Genomic DNA, 26,989 nt, shown 5'->3' with positions numbered 1-26,989 from the left:
GCTCTCTCTCTGTCCCCCGTACCCAGTGCACCTCTAGGCTTCATCCTGACTCTCACTACTGACTCATCAGTATAGAATGCCAGTCGTCACCGCTTTCTAGTTGCAAACAGCTTTTCTTCTCTAAAGGAAGCTGCTTCTGCTACTGGGTACTGTTAGCTCTTAAGGGCTTCTCACGTTGGCAAGTCTCAAAGTGATACCTTTGAGCATCCCTCTCCCTATCCTTTCCATTCTACAAACTAAGATGCCTACAGAGCCAAGCAGAAAACTTGAAACTTAGGAAAGCAACCCAAGTTGAGTACACATCCCAGTCCTTCCGGGGGCATCCTCCACACAGGGCCAGCTCATTCTTGCCCTGTAAGAAGGTACGATCCAGTGTTGGCAGCTATATTGAGATTACCTCTCCCACCCCCAAAGAGAACCAGAAATCCAGGTTTTTTGATGTTGGCCATTGACTGAAAATTTAAAACGAAACAAAAAAAAGAGAACACTCTGCAGGCCAGCACTGTATGTCTGGTTACCAGTTTTCCACCAATGTATTATGTAATCCTAGAGGATTTCAGAACCAAGATCTCCCAAAGCATGATCCCTGATACTTCTCACAGCCATCCCATGTGGGACTGCTGATGTTTTAATAATTTTTGAAGCACACTTTTTTGATTACTTGATTAAAAAGGATGCTGTTATTTTGCTCTTACATTTGATTCTGTACATAGGTGTCTATTAAAATTTAAAGAGGGCATTTATTTACATTTGGGTTGTGTCTGTGCATACAGGATGGATGCAATCAACAGTCAATGAAACTTGGTTAACACCTCCCAAACATTTTTTTTAATCTTCAGAATAACCGCATTTGAGTTAGTGTGTGTGTGTGTGTGTGTGTGTGTGTACACACAATCTAATTACTAAGGATCAAATCAGAATATATGAGAGGACCAGGGTTGGACAAAAGTATCTAGGTAACAGCCACCTTATAAAAGTCCAGATGGCAATAAAACTCTTGAATGATGAATTTGTGACCACCACCCCAAAGATCAGTTTAGAAAGTTAAAGTATATAACTTTAAAAATAGAAAAACTGCGTTGCTTTTTTTTTTACTAAAATGGCATCTTATCTGTGATATTATAAAATCATTGATCCACCTGTAAAAGGATGATTCTAGTCCAAATTTTTTGTTATATACCCTATTTTGCCATTTTGGTTCTATTTTTGTTATGGAAGTATTTGTTGAATAACTGTTTCAAATATAACCAAAAAAAAGGGTGTTTTAAAACAGAAAAATTGGTTAAAATAAAAACCTATTCTTAATTTATGAATCATCAAATTATTATCAGAACTGTAATATTTGTCTTTAACAGAGTACCTTTTCTTGCCCAAAGATCACTTCAGGCTTGATACTTGTCTCAGCGTCTAGCAGAGCCTGACACCTTGTATTGGCCAGTGAGTGTCCGCAAAACAAACCCCTCAAAATTCATTCGCAGAATTACAGTCCGCAGTCAGTGACTTTAGGTTTCAAACCCAGCATGGTCATAGACTGCTACATTATAAATGAAATCGGAACGCTAAGAGGAGATTACACCTTTATATACGATATAACGATCCTGCTGAAATTTCTCAAGAAAATTTCATCCTAAACATGGGTGAAGAAAAAAATAAGCACTTCAAATATTGTTCCAAATGGTTAACAGAACAGAAGTGTTTTTTTTTTCCACTAGGACATGTGTTTTTTACCTCTAAGCACAGTTTAAAGATGTAATCCATTGATAGCATAACTTGCCTTATTAATTGAAAGGGATGGAATCCACCAGATGTAGCCCAAACCAGCAGAGAGTTGGGTGACTAAGCAACAGCAGAGACACCATATTGAATGAGCCAGAATTCAGTCTCCAAGTCATTTATTTCAACCAGTGACAATACATTGAAGCTCCTGTGCCTCAGCAGTGATTGATGGTTTAATATCATATATAATTTTTTTTAATGAAGGAAAAACCATTTAAATATGTTACCATTTGCACTGGTATTCTCCTATGTACATAACTGCATTTAATCATTATGGGGATTGTTTTTATACTTGTGTAATTTGTATCCAAGAAATAACTGTCAAAGCCATCTCACGCTGTTGCTGGAAATGGTACAGTGTGCTTCATACTTGAATAGATTCATTCTTCCCTGCACATAATTAAGAGTGTTGGAGCTTTCCTGCCACCACATAGGAATTCCATGTTTACATTTCTGAGAATGAAAAATTAGCCACAATGTGCTTTTTCAAGTTCCCACTTTCTGGGGCTATGATATTTAAGTACCTTAGTTCTGTAGCAGTGTATGATTTGAAGAGTTTGATTTTAAGACTTTTAATATTAAAATACATAATAAAATTTTATTATCTAATTACAAGAGGGTTTAGCCTCTTATTAAAGTTGCTAAATCAGGCCTAGATTAGCATCATAATAACACAGTTTGACATGGAATACTCAAAAGTCAAGTTCGAAGGAAGGGACAGGGGTTTTTTGTTGTTTTAGGGGGTCTTCTCCTCCGCCCACCCCTTGCACAATGTAACAAGGATGAAATGCATGTATGGAAACAAACAAGGAGCAATTTGGGACGCTGGAGAAGGAGTGGAGGTGTCAGCCTGGGACGGTACCCTTAGGCAAGGCAGCTGGTATATGTAGCCTTTTGTTTATCTGCTACTGGTTTCTGTAGCCTGTAGGCCGGCACCAGAAACAATCACTCCTACAGGGTCAGCTGCTGGTCAGAAGCAAAGTAAGAAAAGACCCCGCGTTCAGACGCGCAGCCGTAATTTCTGTAGAGCTGGCACCTGCTACGGGTGCGCAGCAGGAAGGTGAAAGGTCAAAGAGGCAGTTGTTCAAAACTCCAGAATGGCTTAAAGGGACTTGTAGATTAATCTGCTTTATTAACTTCTGTATATTAGATAACTATTGCTGTGAATGACAGTACATCTTTTTTAATAAGTCGCATCTCTTTCTCTTTTAAATTAGCTTTTGAGTAATGAATATTAAATAGAAAGCATTTCAGGGGTAATTAAATGAAAACAGAATGATGTCATTTTACAATTATATTTGTATGTTTATAGAAGAGGAGAAGCATAATGTTTTCCAAAGAGCTAAAAAAAAAAGAAAAAAGAGCCAGCTCTTCCTAAAGAAGAATTTGAAATAAATAAGTCACGTGTCCATTAGCCTTTGTGTTTAAACTGAAACATATAATGTAGTTTGTGACTTAGCATCAAGTCACTGGGTGCTAGTGGCTCGATTCGGCATTCCCAGGGGCTCCAACTATTTTCTTTATAAATTAAAGTGACTGCAATCTATCACCGGTGTTTTATCTACAGTTTAGCACGGTCAGTTTTGCTGTGTAGTCCTAGCGAATGTTCTCAGAATAGCAAAGGAGTTGTAAAAGATGAACAACGGCCATACCTTTTCCTTCACATTCATGTAAAACAGAGAACACTGCATCTGGGGAAAAAGTGCAGAATTTTACACAGGTTTTGCCCAAAATAATTAGGCGTGCTTGATGACAGATCTCTCACCCAGTATGGCAAATGGCAAACAAGTTGGTTTTTAGCCTCTTCATTAGTGGTGATTGGCATAATTGGCTATCATTGTAAATTAAAAGTTCCCTAAATGTATCCTTTTTTAGAGCCTCTGCAAGGAAAATTTCTAATCCATAGATTAAATGCTGACATCAACTCTGAGGAAGTATCTCACAATCGGTGTTCTTTTTTTTTTTTTCTTTTTCAGAGAGAGTGTGTGCAGGGCAGGGGGTAGGGTGGGCAGAGAGAAAGGGAGAGAGAGAATCTTAACCAGGCTCCATGTCTAATGCAGGGCTCCATCTTGGGACCCTGAGATCATGACCTGAGCCAAAATCAAGAGTCAGACGCTTCAGCGACTGAACCACCCAGGCACCCTCACAGTCTGTGTTCTAAAGGGATGGTTTTGTCTGCTCTCAGAAGTTCTGCAGTTGACATCTGCCTTTTTATGCTGACACAGCGCAGGGAGCAGCATTTAGCCATATTTCACAAACAGAAGTCGTTCAGGATTAGTACTCCCACATTTTAACACAAGCACAGTCTTCGTGCTCTGAGCAGTGTTTCTGTGACATGTGAATATGACACCTGAGACTGTCTTCCTGTGTCATACCCAAGCCAGCCCAGGGCTCACCAGAAGAATCCTAAACTTGTATGGATATCACAAAGAAGCTGATTAGCTGGACCAGAAAAGATTGAGTTAGAAGTGTTTCCTTACCCTACCACTCCAAAGTGAAAGAACTTCCACACCTCCTTCTTAAAGATCTAGACTTTTCCTCCATCCTGTAATAGAAGCTTTATTTCCTGCAGGGTCGCTAAGACCTAAGAGGTCACTATGGAGGAGCAACTTCAGACGCAGACAATGGTGATGAATGGTTATGATGGAAAAGAAGTAGAAATAATTATATGCTAGGCTCTGTGCTAAGTACTTAAATATATGTATTTCTCATTTGTATTTATATTTGTATTTGTGAAGTTTCACTACTTTGGGAGGAAGATACTCTTTTCTACATTTTATAATCAAAATATCGTAAGTGCACCTTCAAGAAGTCTGGTAGCCCAGTCGCTGTCATAACAGCTTCTAAGTAGCAGAACCGTGTCCTCTTAGCCAGCTGTGCAATACTACTTGTAAATGACCTAGAGACAGGACTGGGTAGGGCAGGAGGGGGCAGGGCGGGACTCACAACATTCATTCATCTATAAATCCTTGACTGAGCCAAGGGCCCTTCCTTTGAGAACTGATTAGACAAGAGGTAAGCACTTGACCCAGGTTGGCTCACTGAGTCCTCTTCCCTAGACTTAGAAACTGGCATTTAGAAGATGTGGGTCGGCCTCTGGTCTTCACCTGACCTGAAATACCAAGAGCCATGTGGCACCTGTCCCTGCTGCCTGCCCAGAGAAGTAGCCAGTCGACAGCAAGAGGAAAAAGCACCAGACATGCTGGGAGGGTCTGGAAGGAGACCAGCAGCCCCAGAGAGAGACTGAGAACAATCCCACCGGCCTTCCTGGGGCAGCCTTCTCAGCCTCCGAGAGACCCAGCTACACTGCCTAATCCAGGGATCCTCAAGTCACCCCTTTTAGACCTGACTTTTGTCTGTGGTAGTTAGTTGCTGTCCTCAAAGCCAAAAGATTCTTGACTCAGGGAAGTGTGAGGACAAAATGGACCAATGAGTATAGACTCACCTAACACAGAGAAGGTTTTCGATAAGTATGTAAAATTTAAAAAACAATGTACAGGTACCAGTAACTTTTTTATGTCCCTAAGGAGAACATATCCCTGCTGTTCATACATATAAAGGTGAAAAGTGTCCTTTCCGGGAAATCCCAAGGCTGTGACTTCAGCCACATTACCTAGGTCTTCTTAGTCCCACATGTGTGTTCTGCCTTTCTTAGAGTTCTCCGTGTGACACACATTCTCAAGATCGCAAACCCTCACTGGGGTGGGCGGTGGCGGGGGGGAGGTACATGTACAATGTCATTTGGATTTGATTCTTGGCCCCAAACTGACTTCTCCTCCCTTATTCTTCCTATGCACTCCAGGCATCACCTTGTGATGGCAAGAATGAGAATAAGCTTTAGGACTCTTTCCGTTGACGTGTCTTCACACCTCATGTTTCCTCTGAGTCTCACAGAAACTCTAGTGAGCAGTAGGGCCAATATGGTTTATTTTCTCAACTTGGGAGTATAGGTACGTCCACAGATTCAGTCCGCAGTACCTGTATGGGACAAGTAGGCAGAGATGGAGAGGCAAAGTCCCAGAGCCAGTAAACAGCAGTACTGAGACTCCAACTAAGGCTTTGTTGTCTCTAGATCTCACATAGCTTTTACCTTACCAAGGCATCCCGGGACTTTAACCTGCTCTCCTCTCTTGGCATGTCTCCCACCTTTATCTCTCCAAGTGGCGTCGTGAAGGGTATGAGAAGCTCTGTGAGTTTCTTGAGAGAATGGCACTGTGGAAAGTGAGGGTCAGCTTCCTGAAGGCTTTATTCATTTTACAGTTATCACTGGTTTTTCACATACTTGAAGGGTAAATAATGGGAAATTTTCCCAAAGCATGTGAGTGTGTGCCAGAGTTGTGAGCTGAACTTTCATATTCATTTTCTGTCTTAATTCTTGGAAAGTTTAACCAGCAGCAACCATTGGTGAGGCTATGAGTCCATCTGATATGTTCAAGAAAACTTTTTTTTTAATTTTATTATGTTATGTTAGTCACCGTACAATACATCATTAGTTTTTGATGTGGTGATCCACGATCCATTGTTTTTGTATAACACCCAGGGCTCCATGCAGTACGTGCCCTCCTTAATACCCATCACCAGGCTAACCAATACCCCAGCCCCCCTCCCCTCTAAAACCCTGTTTGTTTCTCAGAGTCCATAGTCTCTCATGGTTCATCTCTCCCTCCAATCCCCCCCCTCATTTTCCCCTTGCTTCTCCTAGTGTCCTTCAAGAAGACTTCTTATCTGATTACAGTCTGATGACCACTTACAGAACAAGGTAGAGGTTCCCTAATCCTCTGGCCTGTCATGAATTACTGCTACCTTGTAAGCTTTGCGCCCAAGAATAACTCTTGCATATTAATTCTTCATCCCTTGTCATGCTTAGGAAAATACAGACAGTGCTTTCAGACGGACGAAATCCCGTCCTCCTTTCAGAATCATTTACTTGCAAATTCTGTATTTGTTAGGATTTTCTGCTTTACTACAATCAGAGCAGATTTTGCAGTCAACGAACCTGGCTTTGAATACTTCTAACTGTGTCCTTGGGATAGTTACTTTACCTCTTCAAAGATACCAGCACTTTAACCAGGGCAATTCTCAGCCTTATTGGAACTGGCCTCCAGGATCAGGTAGTTGAGCTAGTCCCTCCTGAAGTCTCATGCCCAGACTCCCCAAGACTTTGCCAAGACCCCTCGCCTTAGCTCTTTCCCATTCTGTCACTCCTCAGCCTACTCCATAACTTGGAACATCACTACCGTGGAAAAGAAGAACAATTAAAGTGCATACTTAGTTGAGGTCATGTGAATAAAGAATGTGAAGTAAACTGCCAAGAAGGAGCGATGAGAAGTGCAGGGCCTGGAGAGAACTCTCTCAGGCCCCAGAGAGACCCACCAGAAAGAAGATCCTAAGCAAGAGCTCTGTGTTAATGCCCGTACTTAATGTGGCATCTGGTTTTAGATAGGACGAAGAAGTTCCACTCAAGGAACTAAAAGCGTCAATTAGAGTTAAGTGCATTTAGGGACGATTTCTCAGAGACCCTTTAGGATTGGAAGGAAACAGCTTGATGGGCGGGCAACAAGAGGTTGATAAATACTTGGGCTCCAGGAGCTTCTTAAGGCCACAAGGACCACATTTTATTCCATTCTGTACCACGGTGCCTGGCCCGGCCCATAGTAGGCGCTCAGTGAGTCTCTGAGCATTGAATACGTGTGAGAAATGAAGAGGGAGAGGAAGAGGAGGGAGAAGCCCTGGCACGGCACCCGGCACATAGTAGGCACTTAGTACGTGTGTGTTGCCTGTGTGCACCTGCATGTAATGAGAGCCAGTAGTGGAATATTAGTGACTGGAAACCTGTGTGCAGGTGAAAGAAACCTGGCACGTCGCGAGAGGGGCTCACAACCTCATAACCCTCCAGAGGCCTGGCCTGTTTTGGAGTCTGCACTTGAAGGGAGCACTTCTGGCCTCAGCAAATGATGTGCTCTTATCCCACAGAAGAAGCATGCCCTCCCTCCCCAACCCCATCTCCTTCCTGAGCCCCCTGCATTACAAAGAGGCTGGAAACAAATTGACAGAAACCTGGAGGAAAGGAACTCAAGTGATTTAGGAGAATTGAAGGGCTGGCTTATGGGGCCAGATTAAAGAAGCTAAATATGTATAGCCTGCCTAAGTGACAACTAAATGGGGCATTTGATAAGTCTATAAATACTTGGAAGATGTAAATGCCAAGGAGGAAAGGGAATTACTTAGCATGGCACAATGGAGTATTGGCATAATGGGATAGTATTAAGAAAGGGAAAATGAAGGTTGAACATCAATAAAAAACTTCCTGACAAAGAGAACCGTTCCTGACAGGGGACACTATTAAGTTATGCGCTGCGGGCCAAGGGAGGTAATGGCAGGTGCCATTTCTCAGGGTACTGGCCACAGAGCCAGCAAAGAGGGAGCCGATCTCCACCCCAACTGAGGCACAGGGGCCAGGCAGGTGACCTGTGTCTGTGGCCTCCCGATCCTGGAACAGGAACAGAGCTGCATCCGTCAGATGGATGGGAAGTCAGACGGCCCAGGCCTCCTAAAGGGTCAGACCATCTGGAGAGGGGCTCCACCGGCGGTTTGTCCTTCTTCAGTGTCACCACCAGTTTCATTCACCGTGAACGGCACCCCATTGCCCGCAAGATAAGGCCCATGTTTTGTAGCACCCGTCCCTAGGCCCTTCACGAGATCTGGCCCCTGCCTACCTACTCAGCCTCCTCTGCCTCCACCGCCCCCTCGACACCCTCTCCAGGCCCACAGAACTGCTCGCCATCCCCCAAATACGTCCCCAAACCTGTGCACCTGCTTGCCCTTCTCCCACCCTGTGTGCCTGTCAGACTTGGCTCATTCTCTCCGACAGCTCCACATGTCACCTGTGAAGCCTTCCTCGCCTGGCCCCCACCCGAGGCAGAGTTCATCAGCCTCCTCTGGTCTCTTAAAGCCTCTCGCACACCTTGTGGCACTTCCTGTGCTGTGTTGTCATGGCTTATAAACTGTGTATTTCCTTCCCTACTCGACCGTGAGCTCTTTTGAGGGCTGGGACTGTGTGCCTTGTTCCTCTGTATGTTCCCAGGGTGCGACACAGAGCTTGGCACAAAGTGGGTGGTCAGTAGATGTCTGAATAAGTCAGGGAACCGGGTTCTATTCCTGTCATTCCTTAGGCTTCCTATGTAATTATTAGGGCAAAAGAGCTTCCAAATCTCAGTAACTCTGAATCATCTCCTTGGCCTCCTGGCCAGCACTCTCTGCCATTTAGACGACTATAAATAAAAACCCTCAAATCTGAAAGGCAGCATGCTGTCCTCTGTGGTTTAAACATAAACTCTAGACTAATCTTTAATGGAAAATGCTTCCGAGGGCCTTGTGAATGTGCCACAAAAATACTTTTTCTCCCCACACAAAATCATTGGAACATAATAAGTAAAATAATCCTCCGCTGTTGGTTATGAAGATTTTTAGGTCCATCTAACTATAAAGCCCTTCAGGAAATCAGGGAGAATGTAGTGACAGATGAGAGACAATGAAACATTGAACCTCGTACTGTAAGGATAATATATTTATTATGAAATACAATATTCATTGCACTCTGCTTGGATGACTGCACGAGATGCCCTCGTGCCATTATGCCTGATATCGCTGATATCGCTCTGTTTTGAAATACGATATTCATTGGGAAATGTTGTGATGACTGTTCAATAAAGTAGCATGCTATTGCCCACCCCTTCCCTGATTCTGAATGGCCTCCATTAGAGTTTACTTTATCGCTGAATATTTAATATAGACATGTGCTTGTAGTCTCCGTCGTGTATATATACGTCTGCCGGTTGGGGTTCATCTCACTGCTCCATCTTTCCCGAGTTCACTGTTGGACTGTTGGCTTGGGAGACAGCAGCAACCTCCCCACCGCCCTTAGCTCTCCAGGGGCCATCTAGCACCCAGCCCCTTCTCTCCATGGGCAGTCTTGCATTTGAGGCCATGCTCTTAAAGCTCTGACTTTATCTACAGCTTCAGGGGCGGGTTGCATTTCTTGGAAGGATTTCATTGCCTGGGAAGAAAATGGGGTATGCACGCAAGGCTTCTGACCGCCCCGCTCTGTCTGTGCTACCAGACTTGCTGGGGCCCTCACCGTCTCTGGGCTGGACTTTTGCAGTAGTATCTAAACATGCTCCCTTGCCTCCGGTACCAACGCATCGTTGCCTTGCTCCGGTCTCCCATCAGTCATTGTTCTAGATCCCAGAGCTCAGCATTATTCGGAAATCCTTTGAAGGCTACCCTTTATGCACTGGCCCAAACTCGGTTCTGCATTTAGCATGACAGCACAGGCCTTTTAGAGCCTGGACTCAGCCCAGCCTTCAGCTCCCTGCCCTCAGCTCTGCTCCTTTCTACTCAAAAGAACGGGCTAACTGTTCCTCAGACATCCCAAGCCCTGTCTGTTTCATCCTTTCTCCTTTTATTTCCTCTTCCTGATACATCCTTCTTCCCCGTTGATGCTTATGTGCATCTTCTAAGGTTCAAGCTAAATATCACCCATCCTATGAAGATAGGCTGGTCTTTTTAGGCAGAATCATAGCATATGTGCCCCCTCTCTCTTGAGCTTGTACACATATTTGCTAATTTAGGGACCCCCAGGGGCTAGGAGAGGCCATTAGAGGTTCTAGAACCTGGTTGTGTGGCTGTCATTCATTTGGGAATAAAAATTAGAGGAAAATGGCTTCGGAGGTGAAGGCTGTTCCTCTACATATAGATTTTCCCAACATTCCCACCCAGAGGAGACATAGATGACGTTTTTCCAAGCGATGCTGAATTTTTACGTCAAATGGGAAAAGTGTTCTGTTTGATGCTGGCAAGAGAAGAGTGAGAAGGAGTTTCCCAAATAGTGCTGCGTGGCAAGCCCTGCAGACTCCCAGTGCCCCAGGTTTTCTGGTTTTATTTGAGTGCAGCAAGCTGCTTTATGAGATCTGCAGCCACTTGAAATATGATTTACTACTCGTAAAAAGTTTCAAATGGATAATGAAGATTCAAGAATGAGACTCACAGTGTAGCGTAGTCAATTTTGTTGCTCTTGCTCTCCAGTACATCTCTGCCATTGAAATGAATTATTTATTATAATTTATTTCAACCATGGAAAATAAAACTGTTTTCATTGTGATGTGCACTGTAACGTTCAGAGTAGACACATTACATGCAGTACTCTCAATTAATTAATCCTGAAGTTTTGTTCCAACTTTATCTTCTTTCGTATAAGCCAGGAGACTGGCAGGTAATTCTTTCCCCAATAAACTATGATTAAAATGAATGTTTTCAGAACTAGGGGTAATGTCGGTAATGGAGAAAATTGAAACAACAGCAAACCTGGGTTGTGTATTTCCTTAGATTTTACAATGGATGGAATGGATGGAAGAGTTTTTTTAATATCCTGGGCGATTTATCACTTGGAGAAAAAGCATCCTTAAACTTCGTGGAGGAGGGGGCGGAGGAAGAGAGTGCTGTTGGTTTAGATGTGGACATATGCACTGCTAATATATAACCAGCTGAGTTAACCAGTCCTGCAATACCTTTATTGGTAAAAAAGATGTTTTTCTTTTCTTTTTCTTTTTTTTTTTTTTTTTAACTTCGAGAGCAAAGCTAGCATTGTGCAAAGGCCAAGTAGGCAGGACTCCCAGATGATTTTCCAAAGGAGAACAGGTCACCCATAATTGATTGCAATTCTTTAAAAATAAGAGGCTCACTGCATCTTGCATTTTGTTTGATTTTTTTTTTTCATTTAAAGTGCTAAATACTTGCTACTATTATGAGGCTGTAAAGACAATAAGAATTTAGGGAAGTGCTTAATATGTACAGATATTAGAAGATTTAATGTAACATAGATGGTGGGGCTTAGTTAATCCAGGCAGGAAAATATATGCTTATTTGTCCATTGCTTTCATTTTTCATAACATTCCGCTAATATCACATCAGTAGACAGCAGACGAAGAGAACAATTGATTCCTTTTCCCTAAAGATGACTAGTATCTAATTTGAGGAGGATCACATTTCAATATCAGCTGTGCACGTGGCCTCAGAAACAGCACTCGGTAATGACAGCAACTCCCTTACTTCCACAAGCACTGAGAACCTGGAAGCTTTTCCTCCTTCGGCAGCGTTCAGATTCTCACAGATCCTGATCTCCATTCTGGGCATGGGGCTCTGGAGAAATTACTGTGGAGATGGGTAGAAGGTTTCTCTGCTTTTTCAGATCCGACTGCACTCTCCCGGCAATCCTGTTTTTGTTTCACTGTTCTTAACTAGGGCCAACCTTCCCCCTGCTGTCTTACTGGCCTTCTGAAAGGCCATTTACGTGCGTACACCAAGAGATTCCTGATACTCAGGACCAGCTCTTCAGTTTTGGGTCCATTTATCATTGGTCGTTCGTCAAAACTTCACCAGCTCCTTGTATCAAAATCAAGAACAATCTAGCTTGACCAGAGGTGCGGAGAATTGTGTATTCTACTCCTCTTCCCATTAAGGCCCCTTACCGCACCGGTTAAGACACCTCCTTCTGCAGACATGCCCTCTGGGGCACGGCCCTGACCGTCCTTGCTTTGCCTTCCTCCCCCGGTCCTCCCACTTAGACCCAGGCACAGGGGAGCCGCATCCAGGGCCTCTTGCCTTTTCTCTGGCTGCCCTTCCCTTTGTCAAAGCAAAGCCGCCTTCTCAGGCCCTCTTTCTGCCACCTTCCGACAAGACCGATTGCTCTTGCCCTGTTCCCGTTTTCCCTCTCCCGGGTCCGCAGGCAGCACAGTCACAGCATGCCTGAAATGCACACGACCCTGAAGAGGGAAGAGCTGCGGTCCCCTCACTATAGCCGGGCTTCGGGCCCTGCGCTGTCAGGGCTCGTGGCGTCGCTCCAGCTTCAGGCTTCTGTCTGTCTGATACAGGCTGGGAGCAAGAAGGAGGGTTTGAGTTTTTTCATCTAGTTCTTAGAACTCTGTGGAATGGTTTTTAGTTACATTATTCAGTAGGCTTTAAGAACGCTAACAGTGAAAAGCATTCACCTTGTAGGGAACGTTGTAACTCAAAGGAAATTAGCGTAATTTACTAATGTTTTCAATGATGTTAATTTAAATTACTGTGTACATGGTACTTTTGGTGGGAGGGAAATTGTTATTTTTAGAAAAACATTCAATGGACCATTTTCCAGAGACAGTCTATTAATTATGTCTACTGTTGTTCATCTTGAGAGTCTGAAAATCTGTTAACCACATTTCTAGAAGCGTTAGGTAGGAGGCAGGAAGGTCTGCAAACTCTCCAGGAATTGCTGCCCTGGATTCTCATTGCGGGGATTCCAGCAGCTGCCTGACTCTTCGGCAGGTGGCAGGGTGGCTGAACAGAGGGGATGCATGTGGGCATCAGATCCGGGAGGCCCACTGAAGGTGCCAGAGTGAGCGGTGGCCGGAAGCGAGCCTCGCCGCCCACACCATCAGGGCCCCAGCAGGCTGCGGCGGGAGCCAGACATGCTGCTGATGGTTGCAGCACCACTGCAGACTGTGGCAGGCAGCAGGCTGGCGTGAGGGCGCAGCCATGGCCTCCGGACCCAGGCAGACCCGTGCGCGTATCTGAGTTCTCCCTCACTTCCGGAGAGCTGTAGCCTGATGCCTCGAGCAAGTAACTTCCTGCTCGGGACCTCAGCTCCGTAGTCTACAGAGTGAGGATAAGGCCTACTTCAAGGTTGGCTGAGGGTTAGACCTAGCACGTGCCGAACAGAGTGCTGAGCACCCAGAAGGCTCTCCATAAGCTATAACTGTTAGGACCGTGGGCAGTGAGAGGACTCACCGGGCACAGCCTCTCTTGGGTGCACCTGCTGGTCGGTGCAGAAGACGGTGCTTCAGCCTTCAGCCTTGGTAGCCCCCACGAGGGCTCTGGCTGCTGGCTGGAGGGACAGCGGGGGCTTAGGAGAGTTCTCAGCCTCTGCACACAAAGGCAAGATCCTTGGAAATGAACAGTGTATTAATTTAGATATTTACCCATTTCAGAGTTTAGCCAGAGATTGAGGCCAGAACTCTGTTTTTTATACGATCCCCTTTCAAAATGTTCTTTAGCTCTTTATACTTTCGCTCTTGATAGTTCATCCATCCTTTCTCATTCATTCATTCATTCATTCATGTATCCATTCTTTCATTCAGTCGCTATTTCCCAAGCCTCTGCTCTGTGCCAGATACCATGCCGGGCCCTGGGGGATACAGAGAGCAGGCCCTCGTGGTCTTAGCGCCCAGGAGTTTATAGACTAGTCTCACTACCAGTCATCACCCGGCACTCACTGGGGCCATGTGACTCCCACCATCCCGCTCTACCCAGCTTCTAGAGCCCCTGGGCCTCCAACTTCCTTAGAGTACATACCCACCGTCTAGCAGCAAAGCCTTCAACACAAGCGCCATCTTTGCTTATTCTACATCAGCCGGAGATAGAACAGGAAGCGCCTGGTGTGAGAGCATGTGGTCACCACCTTGCCGCTGGGAGAGCGTGACCAGCATATCCAGGCTGCAGGGTCCGCTGTGCTTCGGGCTTGTGCCCAAAGCGTCTTAGGGCAGAAGCGTAGGAGAGGGGCCGAGGGGAGAAGAGAGATGCAGATGACACAATAGAACTTGTCTTAACCTTTCCAGGTCAGATATTTGTGGTAGCTTTGTGTTTGATTTGGAAGATGACAAGCTTTCAGAACAGCAGAAACAGTCATTCAGACTCCATGCTAATACATGTGCCAGACAAATAGGGATGGCTTGGGGACTCTTTCCTATGGTGGCTTATTTTTTTACTGCAACTCTCAGTGAAGTTAGATAATTGCAAGGAGACTATAGTCTCATTTATCTGAACATAATCAAGACATGAAATGGGGTGCTTCATTGAGGCCTGAGATTCCATTAGGTCACACCACAGAGGGAAACCATAGTTGCAGTAAAGGAACACTAGTAATTTTTGAGTGCCTACTGGGTGGCAAACACGGTACACAATGCTTGACACAGATGAAGGAAGTCAGTCCTCACAGCAGCCCTTCAGAGTAGTTGCTATAATCCCCTGTTTTATATGTAAGAAAATAAAGGCTCAGAGAACTGAAGGGACTTGCCCAGCATCCAGGTTAGGTAAGTGGCAGGCCTGGATTCGGCCTCCTTTCTGGCTGGCTCCAAAGCCTGTCCCTACCACACCATGTTGGTTTTGTTTCACGGAGGGCCATTTCCTACAGACTCACGCTAAAGCCCGTGGGAAGAAGGAAGGAGAAAGGAGTAAGTGCTGAGGCAATGTGGATTATGGTTTTCCTAAGTGGACCGAGCCACACAGCTCCTCTTCCAAAATGGTCCCTTCCCTGGTTGGGCAGGAGAGCTGCTTGGGATAATACAGTGGATAATGTGTTTCAGCATAGGCCCTGGAAAATGTAGCCTCAGTTGAGCAGATCGGAAATGGCCATTCCAGCCATCCTGTAACAGTATGGAAGTGAGCAGAAGTTGGGGGAAGGGGGCCCTGCTCACAGCACTCCTTGTACTAAATCCTCTAGTGTTTTGTGACTCCGTGCAGGCTGGGGTGCGCTGGTGCAGAGTCACCAAGGGCCCTCCCCTTTCAGTCTGCATGTGTCCATATCATTGAGCACAGAGAGCCTCCTACCAGAGGTTTTGCATTACCTGGAACAGGAGTCTGTACTTAGGCATTTCACCCACTATTCTTCCAAACTGGGAGAGGGAGAGCTTCTCCAAGGGAATCTGCCACATCGCTTGTGCTGTTTCCCCCATACCCTCTAGGATTATTAGAAAGAAAAAAAAGTTCTGGAAATGAGCTGCCACGTCAATAGCACTTGAGCAGATTTGCTCACTAATCTCCATTTTTCCGGAAGAGTAAAAAAATTTTTTTTAAAAATCAGACATTTTAGCCAACTTTATTTTTAGAGAAGTATTTTATTCAAACATCGCCTTACTTATTACAGACATAAATACATGCATTCAGACAAATGAATCCACGGGAGAACCGTATAAAGTAATTGGCACATCACTTCAGGATGCTTTGTCAGTTACTGGAGGAGTTTGGTGCCTCTAACTTTAATCTTTTCCATTAAAAATATCCATTCTGCCTTCAGATTGTGAAGCCCATAATATTTTAGACTGTCTCCATAGATCTGTTAGTTTTGCTTGTCAATTTAATTTGTGGCTCTACGACTTTGGGTGACTTGTCAGATTGTACATGGAAGCATGTAATCTACAAGTCATGTTCAGCATGCCAGGCTTGAGACCTTGTCTCTCCCCAGAGAGACTGGACATACAGTAAGTGTGGAATTGGCCAGTTTCATCTGCAACCAGCCTGTTAGGATGACAACGATGATGATGTATGGGATGGCAGATATTTCTAACTACAGAGATGCTCATTACTGTTGTTATCACATACCTTAAGCGTTTATGGCACGTTTTCCTCTCTGCAACACTTTTTTTATCCACCCTCTCATTTGATTCTCAGAGCTTTCTTGGGCTAGATTATTATTTCCCTCTTGATAGCTAATGAAACTGACACAGAAGCTGGCCTGAGATCGCCAGGCAGATTGGGTTGCGGAAGTGCAGGGGACGAGAGTCGACGCCACCAGAGGCCAGTCAGGGGTCGTGTGGGTGGTAGCTTGGCCACATAACTGCCATTTCCCCTGCGCTCTTTGGGGCACGGGAGCTGAGGGGCTGTGGAAATGGAAGGACTAGAGATGGGAGGTAAAGAGCCCAAGGAAAGGCAAAGTGTACCATCAGCTGAACGCAGGGGAGCAAAGCTTGTTTCCCTGCCACTTGCCCAGAGTAGTGCAGAAACCCCAACCCTGGCCTTCCTCCTTTAATGTCACCCGCAACCGCATGCATTCTACCTATCCCCAGAGGGATCTTGCTTAAGTGCAGATCTAAGCGTGTCTCTCCTTTGCCACAAACCCATCACAGGCTCTCCCTTCATCACGATGAAGTCCAGGCTCCCCAGCATGGTCTACCAGCCTGGCCCTGGGGTCTGGCTTCTCTGGCCCCCATCTCTTCTCTCCTGTCACACTCAGTTTTTTCCCAACCTCCTTTTGCACTGCTTTCTCTGCCCAGAACACATTTATGATGCTCTCCTTAAACTGAACCCTCTCTGTGGAATCTTCCCTGCCTTCTCCCCAGAGACCCAGGAGCATCCCTCCCTCCGCTGCTAGCCCACTGCACTTGGCCCAGCCCTATTTCTGGCTATCTGTTTGCTCTGTGCCCTGCCCCAAGAAGCTTCTAGCTCCTCCAGGGCACAGGTCACGGTAGATGCCTGTTCTCTGACCTCTCTTAGGTGTCTTGCAGACTTTGAATTTAAGAGGATACATTTGTATGTACATGTAAAAGTGAAGCGAGTGAGTGAACTAGTGAATGAAGAACAAATGAGCCTGAGCCAGCAGGAAACAGGACCTTCCGAGGTCACATGGAATGTGTCCCGTTTCTCCCTCCCTCTGAGAGATGCTGCCCCTCCATAACTTGACCTCTAGTGAAATGAGAGGCAAGAAGGAAGGTGAGCTGGGCTTCTACCTGGCCACTTGCATGGAGGAAAGCATACCAGGATTGAGAGGCAGAGACTGATCCTCTTAGCTCTGTAACCTCTGATTTCTGCCCACCCGGAAGGTTCTCACTGAAGCTTTTGGTGGTAGAAACTCTTCCTCAGGGCACTGGGAGTCTTGGCCAAGAGTTCCAGCCTGCAGCATTATAGGCTTGCAGAGTCAAAGCTCTTTGTCCAGGAAGAGCCCTCATGGCTGTTGGCACGACATAGGGGTAGAAGGTGAGCACATGACAGACCTGGGATTGGGGGCACCTCTGAGCCAAGGTCTTCATTTGACTCTGTCTTCTAGATGATGTCTGTCCTCATGAACACCATTGTCTTTGAAGACTGTCGGAACCAGTGGTCAGTATCCAGGCCTCTCCTGGGGCTCATCCTGCTCAACGAGAAGGTGAGTGTGATTGTGGGAAGGTCCACAGGAGGTGGTCCCTGGGAGGAGGGAGAAGCTGTACGCCAGGCCGAGCTGTGACAAGAAGAACAGAAGGAACAATGGAGCTTGAGCTGGAACCTTGAACTCTCTGGGGCAAGGCCATATTCCCCCAGAAGGCCCTTCCCCAAAGGCCTCACATCTTCTTCAAGTAAGTGAAGGCCTCAAGACCAGCTCTTCTGGAACCCGGAGCCCCCACACGTTGGGCAGGTGGTTTGCTCAGTAGTGCTTCAAGTTCACCCTCATTCCCCTACCCCGTTTCCTGTGGAATTCCGAGCTACAACTCGGCTCCTCTTGTATTTGGGATCCTCACTGCCCTATGTGGTCGTCGTCCCTTCAGGGACTCAACTGCGGAGCCAGCACCCTCCATCTGAGAGCACAAGTCTCCAGCTCATAAGTGCACTCACCACCGGGGGCGGCCTCCCAGGCCCTCCAGCTTCCTCCTGGACGCACCCCCATCTCCCCGGCATTCAGCAGGAACAGTGCGTTACTGCTCGAGAGAATGAATTGTCTATACAATAAGATAGTACTGGGGAGAAAGACAGTGAGATTAGAGGCAGCCGCATACATTAAAATTCAAACTGAAATCCCAGCCTTGGAAGGAAACTAATAGAAGAAGAAAATATATCAAAAAGAGAAGAGCTGTCTCATCATTCACCTGTGCTGAAGTATCCAATTTTAGCCACATTCAATAGCACTGTCATTCATCTTCCCTCGGTGTTATTGTGATTTAAATCCAAGCTCTATAAAAGAGAGCAGTTCTTTTAAAATGATTGAGAGGGAATAAGGGCAAATTCAGTGTTTAGAAAAAGCTTATGACATCACAATATTATACTTTACTGATGGAGGCAATATTTCATGGTTTGGGATGAAAAACTAATAATTTTCTATTTGGTGTGAGTCACTGCATCATTATAAAAGGGAAAAATAAGTAGTTTTGTGCATTCCCAATCTTGTTCAGGAAGACATTGTGGTTTAAGTGTAATGCCTCTGATATATAGTATTTAAGTATTAGTCTGACTACATATTAATTATGTGTGTTTTTGATGTGGGCTGTTTTAATGTATGATGGAAATTAAATATCATGCTGTTTGGGCTTGGATAAACACATGACTGGCAAAATGTTGTCTTTGTGCTGAAATTAAGCTGTTTCCAAAGATGAGGAGCTGTGTGTCGTGTGAGAGCTTGTGTGTGTGTAGAAGCCTGCAGACCCCAGCAGAAGAGAGGGGCTGTGCAGCTCTTTGGGACCAGGCATGACAGGTGTATTTCTTAGTGCAGGAAGGCCCTCCCAGAATGAAGCAAGCCCCTTTAGCACCCTGCCTCAGCGGCGGAACAGACCCAGCCTAAGCCAGCGGACAGGGACTTGGGACAAAGTCCGGGGTTGTGTGAGGAGTCAGTCACTAAAGCCATGGATGATGCTGTAGCCTGAGAGAGGACCCTGAGCCTTTCCTCCAGTCACTCCAAGTTCTCCCTGTTAAGTTCTTCCCCTCCGCCTCAGAAGGGAAGAGGCCCTTCCTCTTTTAGCCTTTCTGAGATGAGTGGAGGGGAGAGTCAGGAAGACCTTCACACACTCGGTCCCCCACAGAGGACCTAAATTGTTCAGTGACGGTAGAACAATTATCACAAGAGATCTTTATGAGAAGGGATAATACAGTTTATACCTCGGAATGTATCTGTTGCCTTGGCTTAAAGTTCAAAGTGGTCCTGGACCGAAGCTCCTTTGAGAGTGAGGAGCACTGAGCGGATGGAGCAGGTCGAGACCCTCCCCCACAGCTCTCTCGGGGCCCAGGTTTGGCGTCAAGGCCCTGAGCTGTTCTGTCTCCCCACAGTATTTCAGTGAACTGAGGGCAAGCCTGATAAACAGCCAGCCTGTCCCCAAGCAGGAGGTCCTTGCCCAGTGCTTCAGGAACCTGATGGAAGGAGTGGAGCAGAACCTGTCCATCAAGAACAGAGACAGGTAAGCACTGCCCAGTAAGCTTAACATCTCTGGCTTGTGGAAAATAACTGGATCGTGCTTAACACAGTTCACATATTGATGTGACTTTTCTGTTACACCTTGTAACCGTAGACTCAGTTTCTTTCCATCCAATAAATATTACTAGGTACTCGCTTTAAAAAAAAAAAAAAAGATTTTATTTATTTATTTGACACAGAGAGAGAGAGCACAAGTGGGGAGAGGGGGGAGGAGAGGGAGAAGCAGGCTCCCCGCTGAGCAGTGAGCCTGATGTAGGACTCAGTCCCAGAGCCCTCGGATCATGACCTGAGCTGAGGGCAGACGCTTAACCGACTGAGCCACCCAGGCGCCCCATTTGCTTTTTTTTAAGCACCACGCTAGGCACTACATAGGGATGCAGAGATGAATAAAATGCAGCCTGTGCCCTTATGCACTCTATAATCCAACAGAAGATATGAAAAATAACTCACTGAAAAGGTCAAAAGAAGGAAAGCTCAGATCTGCTACGAAGGATGAGGGAAGGCTTCCCGGCATTTGAACAAGCACAGGCTTTGAGGTTAACCGGACTCCAATTTAAATTTTATCCCTGCCTTCTACAGGCTGTGTGGCAGTGAGTAAGGCAGTCAACTGCTCTGGTCCTCAGTTTTCTCACCAACAAAATTGGTTGTGATATTGAAATGACAGAATGTTGTAAAGCATGGTACCTAGGACATACGAGCCATTAGTTCTTCCTCTGCCCAACCTTTAAGAGTGGCTGGTTTTACAAAAGTTGCCAATGAGATCTAAATGAAAGGAACCCAGACTTATCAGGTATGCTTTCATCCGTTCATTTATTTAGAGTAGAAAATTTTATTGAGCATCTACTATGTGCCAGGCGTTGAGGATACCAGTGGTGAACTAATTGTTCAAGGTTTTTGCTTCACAGAGCTTCTGATGGAGGAAACAGACCATAATGAACAACGTAGACAGAAATTGTTTTTCAGGGGGTTGGGGTGGGAGGCACTGCCTGCACCATCCTTTTATAAAAGTGGCAACGTTCAGATGCTTCACCATTTGAAATGCGAGTCATCAATCATCCCAATAACCACAGCAGCGTGTGGTGGAGTCACCAGTCTGGGCTCTGGCAATAGAAGGCTAAGTCCCGTAGGCTCTGCAAACACACGCTTGACTGCTCGTCCCGTGCCATGATCCTCTGGCAGGCAGAAGAGAGTGAATGAATGGGGACTCTGCAGGTGCCTGTTGGGGGGAAGATTGCATCACCTGAGGCTTGGGAATTTGAGGACCCCCTCCTGAGCTGCTCTGTGAAATGATGCCAGACTGCCCTCCCATTTAAGACAGTACAAATGCTTTCCATGTGCTGCGCACTAGGTCGAGTACTTACGGGCATTGTCTAAACTGATTCAGTAAATTCTCACTTCCCACAATCTCATGAAGTAGCTACTCCAGTCGAGCACCAAGACAAGAGGTTAAGTGTTCATCCACGATCACTCTGCTAAGTGGTGGAGTCAGGATTCGAACCCAGGTAATCTAGCCTGGTTTTCTCATCTGCAAAATGAGGATACGAATACCTGCCTTTGGGAAGACTTGTGATGCTTAGATGAATTTATATGTAAACTCAACCCAGTGCCTGGCACATAAACTTTGAATCATTTCTTTATATTCCTTACCATCTGTGTGTAATTTGACTTTTAAGAACAGTTTTTAAATAGTACGCCCACCAAATGTGCCCCTTACAATGGTCCAGGTGTATCTGGTGGTAAGCCTTGTTTTCCAGGAGGGGAAGGAGGGGGAGGGGGTGTTGGTGGCCGAACAGTCGTGGGGCAGTGGAGGTGGGAGGTGGGAGCTTGGCCAGGATCTGGGGCTCTCTCCAAGGTCCTGAGCTCCGCAGTGGCTTTATCATCCAGAGGCTCACACCACCTCGGCCTTGCCACTGCCCCCCGCCTTTCTTCCTTTCTCCCCAGGTTCACCCAGAACTTGTCCGTCTTCAGAAGAGACGTGGCAGAGGCCCTGCGCAGTGATGGCAGCACCGAGCCGTGCAGTCTGGACATGATGAGCTGACCGCCTCCCCCGACCATGTGCCAAGCAGCCTTTACCGAGAGACTCTTGTGCGTCTGGGTACCAGGACAGTGATGTTGGCTAGCCCAGGAGAATCTATTTTTCAAAACAAACAACAACAAAATCCCTACCTTTTTATAAGTCTGGCCTAATTATAAGAATTTATAATAGTGCACAATGTAAATTCAGTCTTTGCTCTGAGGAAGCAAAAGATGGGTTTTCAGTCTTTCTATAAAATACCATTATCTTTGTTCTTATAATGCTCTGAAAGGGTGTAGAAACAATATTTAACCAAAGAACTTAATAAACCAGGTTTGAACCTAAGTCTGTACTAGTTAATGGTACTCTGTAATCAAGGGGGTGAATGTCTTGGAGCTACAGCCTTCAGCGTGGATCCTGAGTTGAGACAAATACCATTTGAACCCGTTAAATTAGTAGTTTGTTACGAGTCTGGAAGAGGCAGCGTTGGGGTCTCTGAGCTGTGGGCCTTTAGAACGAGCCTGGGAGCACTCCAGAGCATCCCACAGGACTGCGCACAGCCCTCCTGGCCTCAGCAGCATCTGATAAAGTTGAGAGACAGTAACACAATTAAATGACTTACAAACAACGTTTGCTTTTCACTGGCATAAATCTGAAGTGGTTCAGTCTAGAAGGATTAAGCCATGCAGTTACTGGCTGCAGAGCTATTCCCTCCGAAGGCGTTGGGCAGCCCTGCAAGAGGCGCTGGGTGGGGCGGCACCCAGTCCTTCCGCCTCCATCTATCAAGGTGCCTAGTTATGATATATATTCGAAGTGGCCCTGCCTCTTGGGGCCACACAAAACAGTGCTAGGTGCTAAAGTTCAGATTTTCAGAGGACGAAGAACAGCTGGTTTCCATCCCTTCACAAAAATTCTTACTACCGTGGGGGTTGCAACTTAACCCAAACCCCAGGACATGAATGAAGGAGGCCTTTCCAGTTTGTGGTAGACTGTAACTAGGCTATTAATTTGAGACTGCCCCTGTCATATGGCTTTTGTATCTTACTGCTCTGTCCTCATGGTTCAGGCTTGTAGTAAATATTGTGCCCTTTATTGCTAATAAGACATGAAAGGTTGGCCTGACTGGTGAAGAAGAAGTAAATCCACAGGCTCCTGTTATAATCACGTTTCCCAGACTAGTGTTTCTTGAAACCTTTCTTGATAGTTGAGTTTAGCAACGGGCTTGTCACATCAAAGCAAAGTCACCCAGGTTTATCTCAAAATGTTTCTCTTCTGTACTTGAGGCCAGGAAATCAGGGAAATGTGTGTTACAGAGAGGGTTGTTTCTGGTATTCCGTAGATAAGCAAGCCTTGGCCTTACGCTATACTTCATTAGCAATAGGAAATGTGATTTTCCTTGAGAAGGCAAACTTTAAATTTATAAAACATCAACTATTGGAAGAAGTCTGACTTGAGAATTTCTGTTTCTCATCCCACAAAAATGCTTCATAGATGGCCTACCCCATTCTGACACTCCTTTACAAAAGCACCACCCCGTCTGCACTGAAACACTCACAAGAAAATAGGAGTGTGCCCTTGCTTTTCTTTGCCACACTGCCGAAGGTCACCTGGTGGTTTCACCCCAGCCAGGGAAGGCTCCATCAACCTTGGCCTTGGAGAGCTGCTCCTACAGGAGGACTTACCAGGCCTGCCCCCACCGCTGACTGCAGCCTGCTCGTTGTCGTGGGGGTGGGGGTGGGGGGGTGTTCCAGAGCACGCTGCGAGGCCGCACACAGGCTGAGAGCAAACAGCACACACTTAACAGAACACCTGCCATGCCCCTTACATACGTTCTCTCCCTCGGTCCCCACAAGAGTCCTGTAAAGGAGACACCATTACACCCACTCTGCAGATGAGGACACGAAGGCCCAAAGGTGGTACATAGCTTGCCCAGACCACACAGGTGAGATCCGAACCCATGTCTCTCTCACCTCAAAGCAATTCCTGGTTTCTTCCAAGAAGACGTGTATTTCAGAACGGTGAGTTGAAACCAATTAATATTTACATCCACTTCTATTTGTTTTTCTGAACCCTGTCACTACATAACAAATTACCGCAAAATGTGGTGGCTTAGAACAACATTGATTATCTCTCAGTTTCTGAGGGTCAGAAATCTGTAGCTGGGTCATCTGCTTAAGGGTCTCTCACAGACTGCCATCAGTATTGTTGGCCAGGGCTCAGCTGGGCAAGGACTTGCTTCCATGCTCACTCGCAGTTAGGAGTCAGTTCCTCATGGACTGGCGGTCTGAGAGCCTCAGTGCCTTGCCCAATGGGCCTCTCCATAGGGCAGCACACAACATGGCATCTTGCTTCGTCATAGCGAGCAAAAGAGAGAAGAGACGGTGCTGCAGTCTGGAAGTCCAGCCTTTTAGCTAACCTCAAAGGGGGCGTCCCCTCGCTTCTACTGTATTCTGTGAGGGGTAGCTCACCGGGACCAGCCCATACCCGAGGGGAGGGGTTACACAAGGGCGTGAATACCCGGAGGCAGGGGTCTGCGGAAGCCATTTTCAAAGATGCCTGCCACAGCTCTCTATCCGGTCTCTGCTGGAGAGGTTGAGTTTGGCTACCCGTTTCTCCTTAGACACCTGGAAAAGAATCCTGATTTTCTTTGGAGGGCTCAGTTCCATTCTGTGCCCTAAGGACAAAAAGGGGGTAGGGAAGCTGGGATGTTTCAGGAGCACATTATACTGCACGTTCCGCCCCCAACCGAAGCTGTGTGGGAACCACGCCCCCACCCACCACCTGTCCCGGGAAGGGCTAGTGGGGGCTCCTGGGCAAAAAGTTCTCCGGAGAGACACCTAAACTGTGGAATCTACACAAAAGAGAACCAGGTGGATCTGTTATGTGCTCGAATGCGATCACACGTGTATGTAACACATTCAGCAACAGAAAGAAATAAACGGTGCAGGCAGATCTGTGGGGCCAGAGTGAGGGTGAGGCAGGAGGTGCGAGCCAGGCCGGGGCACCTCGTTCTCCGGATGAGTCTGCTGTGCAAACATGCGGGAGGGCGGGGCTCTAAATCTAGCCAACTGCCCCAGCTGATACTCGAGCAAGAAACAGTGTGAAGGTGTTTTGACTTTGCTCAATGTTTGCATTCCACACTGACTTAAGAACCTGACCCTGAGAAAGCTGTATCCTGCTTGTGTTCTAGATGTTTCCATTTTTCTGGGCTTTCCATTCAGGCTTCTCTTGGTTAGGGGGGGCAGGTAGAGATGAGGGAGCATGACGTCCCTGCACCATGTGATGATTCCCAACTGCCCAGAAAAGCCCTCTCAGCCCCTAGACTCCCCAGACTCGCTTCCACTGGCCCTGCCAACCTGGAAGTGCTGTTGGGTTATGGTACTGGAGGTCTCTTTCAGCATGCAAAGCAGGCCTGGCGTATAGCCACCAGCTGAGACCCCTGACAATTAGTTACCCACCAACAGAGAGTTGAGCATGAGAACAAAGAATAGGATAGTCTGGATGAGAGAAATTGGCGAAAGTGAAAAATCTGGCATATGGGAACCCTATCTAGATGGAGGCTAGTCCAGCGGTTGGGAGGGCAGTAGCATCTGGGAGAACTCAGCTCCTTACAGTGAGGAGGGAAAGAGCACCTGGAGAGGAGAGCAAGGTGAGTAGAAAGGGAGAAAGTAACAGCTTCAATGCGAAAGTTGAATGATTACAGCCACTATATCATTTATTGAGCACGCCCTGAGCACTGCAAAATTGCCATCTCATTTAAATTTAATGTTTCCCAATAAGAATGTCAAGTAAGCAGTAGTATCCCCATTTTAGAGATGAGAACACTGAGGCTGAAAGACTAACCCAAGGCCACAAAGCTAAAAAGTGGACAAGCCGGGATTCAAAGTCAGGTCAGCCGGATTCCAGAACTCATGCGTCTTTTCCCCTCTCACCCCTGAAGCTGGGTACATCACCACGGGGCTCCAGGGACAGTGGGTGGGGAGGTGGGCCCGGAACCCTCCACGGCCCCCAAATGAAGCTGGACACTCTCAGAGAAAGGCCAGTCCAACACCTGGGCTCCTTGAGTGCTGTGTCGATGGCTTCTGCCACTGATTCATACTCCTCCCTGAACTTTATAAAATCATTCTTGAGACTTTTTAATGTTTTATTGAGGTGCAAGTTTACGATGACAGCAAACCTTTCAAACTACAGCAAGAGTAACCTGCCTCCTTGGCATATTAAAAAATAATGGCGGTGTCGGTTTTTACGTCCCATAGTTTGGATTGCTGATAAGAGCGCTTCCTTGACAAGATTCTTTTTGAGGTTTACAGAAAGCGTAATAAAATATGTAAGTTACATTTCCACAAACAAAAGCTATAACATAAGTTATTTATAAGCGTGAGATACAAACAGTATCACGATAAATAAACCATAAAGGGTACCTGCAACATCCATCTTAATGTAATTTGCCCAACCAAAGTGTTGAAACGAAGTCAAATTTACTAGAGAAATCTGTCAGGAAGAGAGGAAAGGTGTAGAAGATGAAATGGAGAAAATGGCTGCTGGGTGGTGAAGGGAAAGAGCAGAGCATGAGGTCGGGGGTGGGAGTACTTCAGAAGGCCCCTGCACGGGGCCACCCTCGGTGCCCGTCCTCGCCCCCCAGTGCCTGAGGGCCCTGGCCAGTCCTTGCCCCCTGCACACGCGGCCATCTGCGCACGGTCCCCGCTCACACGCCCCTCCGCAGCCTCCAGCAGCCCCTCTCCCTCCCTGTCTCACACGCACCCTCTGTCCTACCCCCAGCCCCCCGGCCAGTGTCTTCATGTGGCTGCCGGCCGCCCTGCCAGGCTGGGCCCTCCTCCCGGCCAGGGCCCCGGTTGGACTCAGCACAAAGATCCTGGGAGTCATTCATGGCTCCACCATAGATAAAGCCGTGAATGAGACAAAGTCTCTGCCTTCAGAGACCCGCTGAGCAGGATAAATAAGAGGGGTCCCGCAGGTGAGGGAGGCAATGATGAAAATAATCAGGGATGGAGAGTGGCAGGGGAGGGGGGCTGCTTTGGAGGGTGCTGGACTGCGCACAGACCTGGACGAACTTGGATCCCTTTTCCTCTCCGCTCATCTGACCTTGCTGTGTACTCTTCAGTTAAGCACCACAAACTCTCATGATGATCCTCCAATGGCCCCAGCCCCAACACATGGAATCAAATGCCGCCAACACTCTTCTCTCCTGAAGGAACTCTCAGGCCAGTGGGGGTTGT

At 46.6% G+C, this 26,989-nt stretch overlaps 1 protein-coding gene across 3 annotated transcripts in view; it reads left to right on the top strand.

Annotated features, from left to right (window-relative positions):
- RANBP17 (RAN binding protein 17) overlaps positions 1-22,097 on the top strand; it is a 321,533-nt gene extending 299,436 nt beyond the window's left edge. For all 3 annotated transcript variants that reach the window (XM_028102719.1, XM_028102718.1, XM_028102721.2), the window contains 3 exons: positions 17,630-17,728; positions 19,594-19,721; positions 21,680-22,097. In XM_028102719.1, coding sequence (XP_027958520.1) covers positions 17,630-17,728; positions 19,594-19,721; positions 21,680-21,776 — 324 coding nt within the window. In that variant the 3' untranslated portion in view covers positions 21,777-22,097. The remainder of the gene's footprint in view (positions 1-17,629; positions 17,729-19,593; positions 19,722-21,679) is intronic.
- Positions 22,098-26,989: the final 4,892 nt, after the last annotated feature.

Source organism: Eumetopias jubatus, unplaced genomic scaffold (assembly GCF_037043125.1).
Source record: "Eumetopias jubatus isolate StellerSeaLion01/CBP00866 unplaced genomic scaffold, mEumJub1_p1.0 scaffold_5, whole genome shotgun sequence".
Taxonomy (NCBI): domain Eukaryota; kingdom Metazoa; phylum Chordata; class Mammalia; order Carnivora; family Otariidae; genus Eumetopias; species Eumetopias jubatus.
Note: the sequence above shows the minus strand (reverse complement) of the source record. Positions and strands in the feature narration are given on the sequence as shown.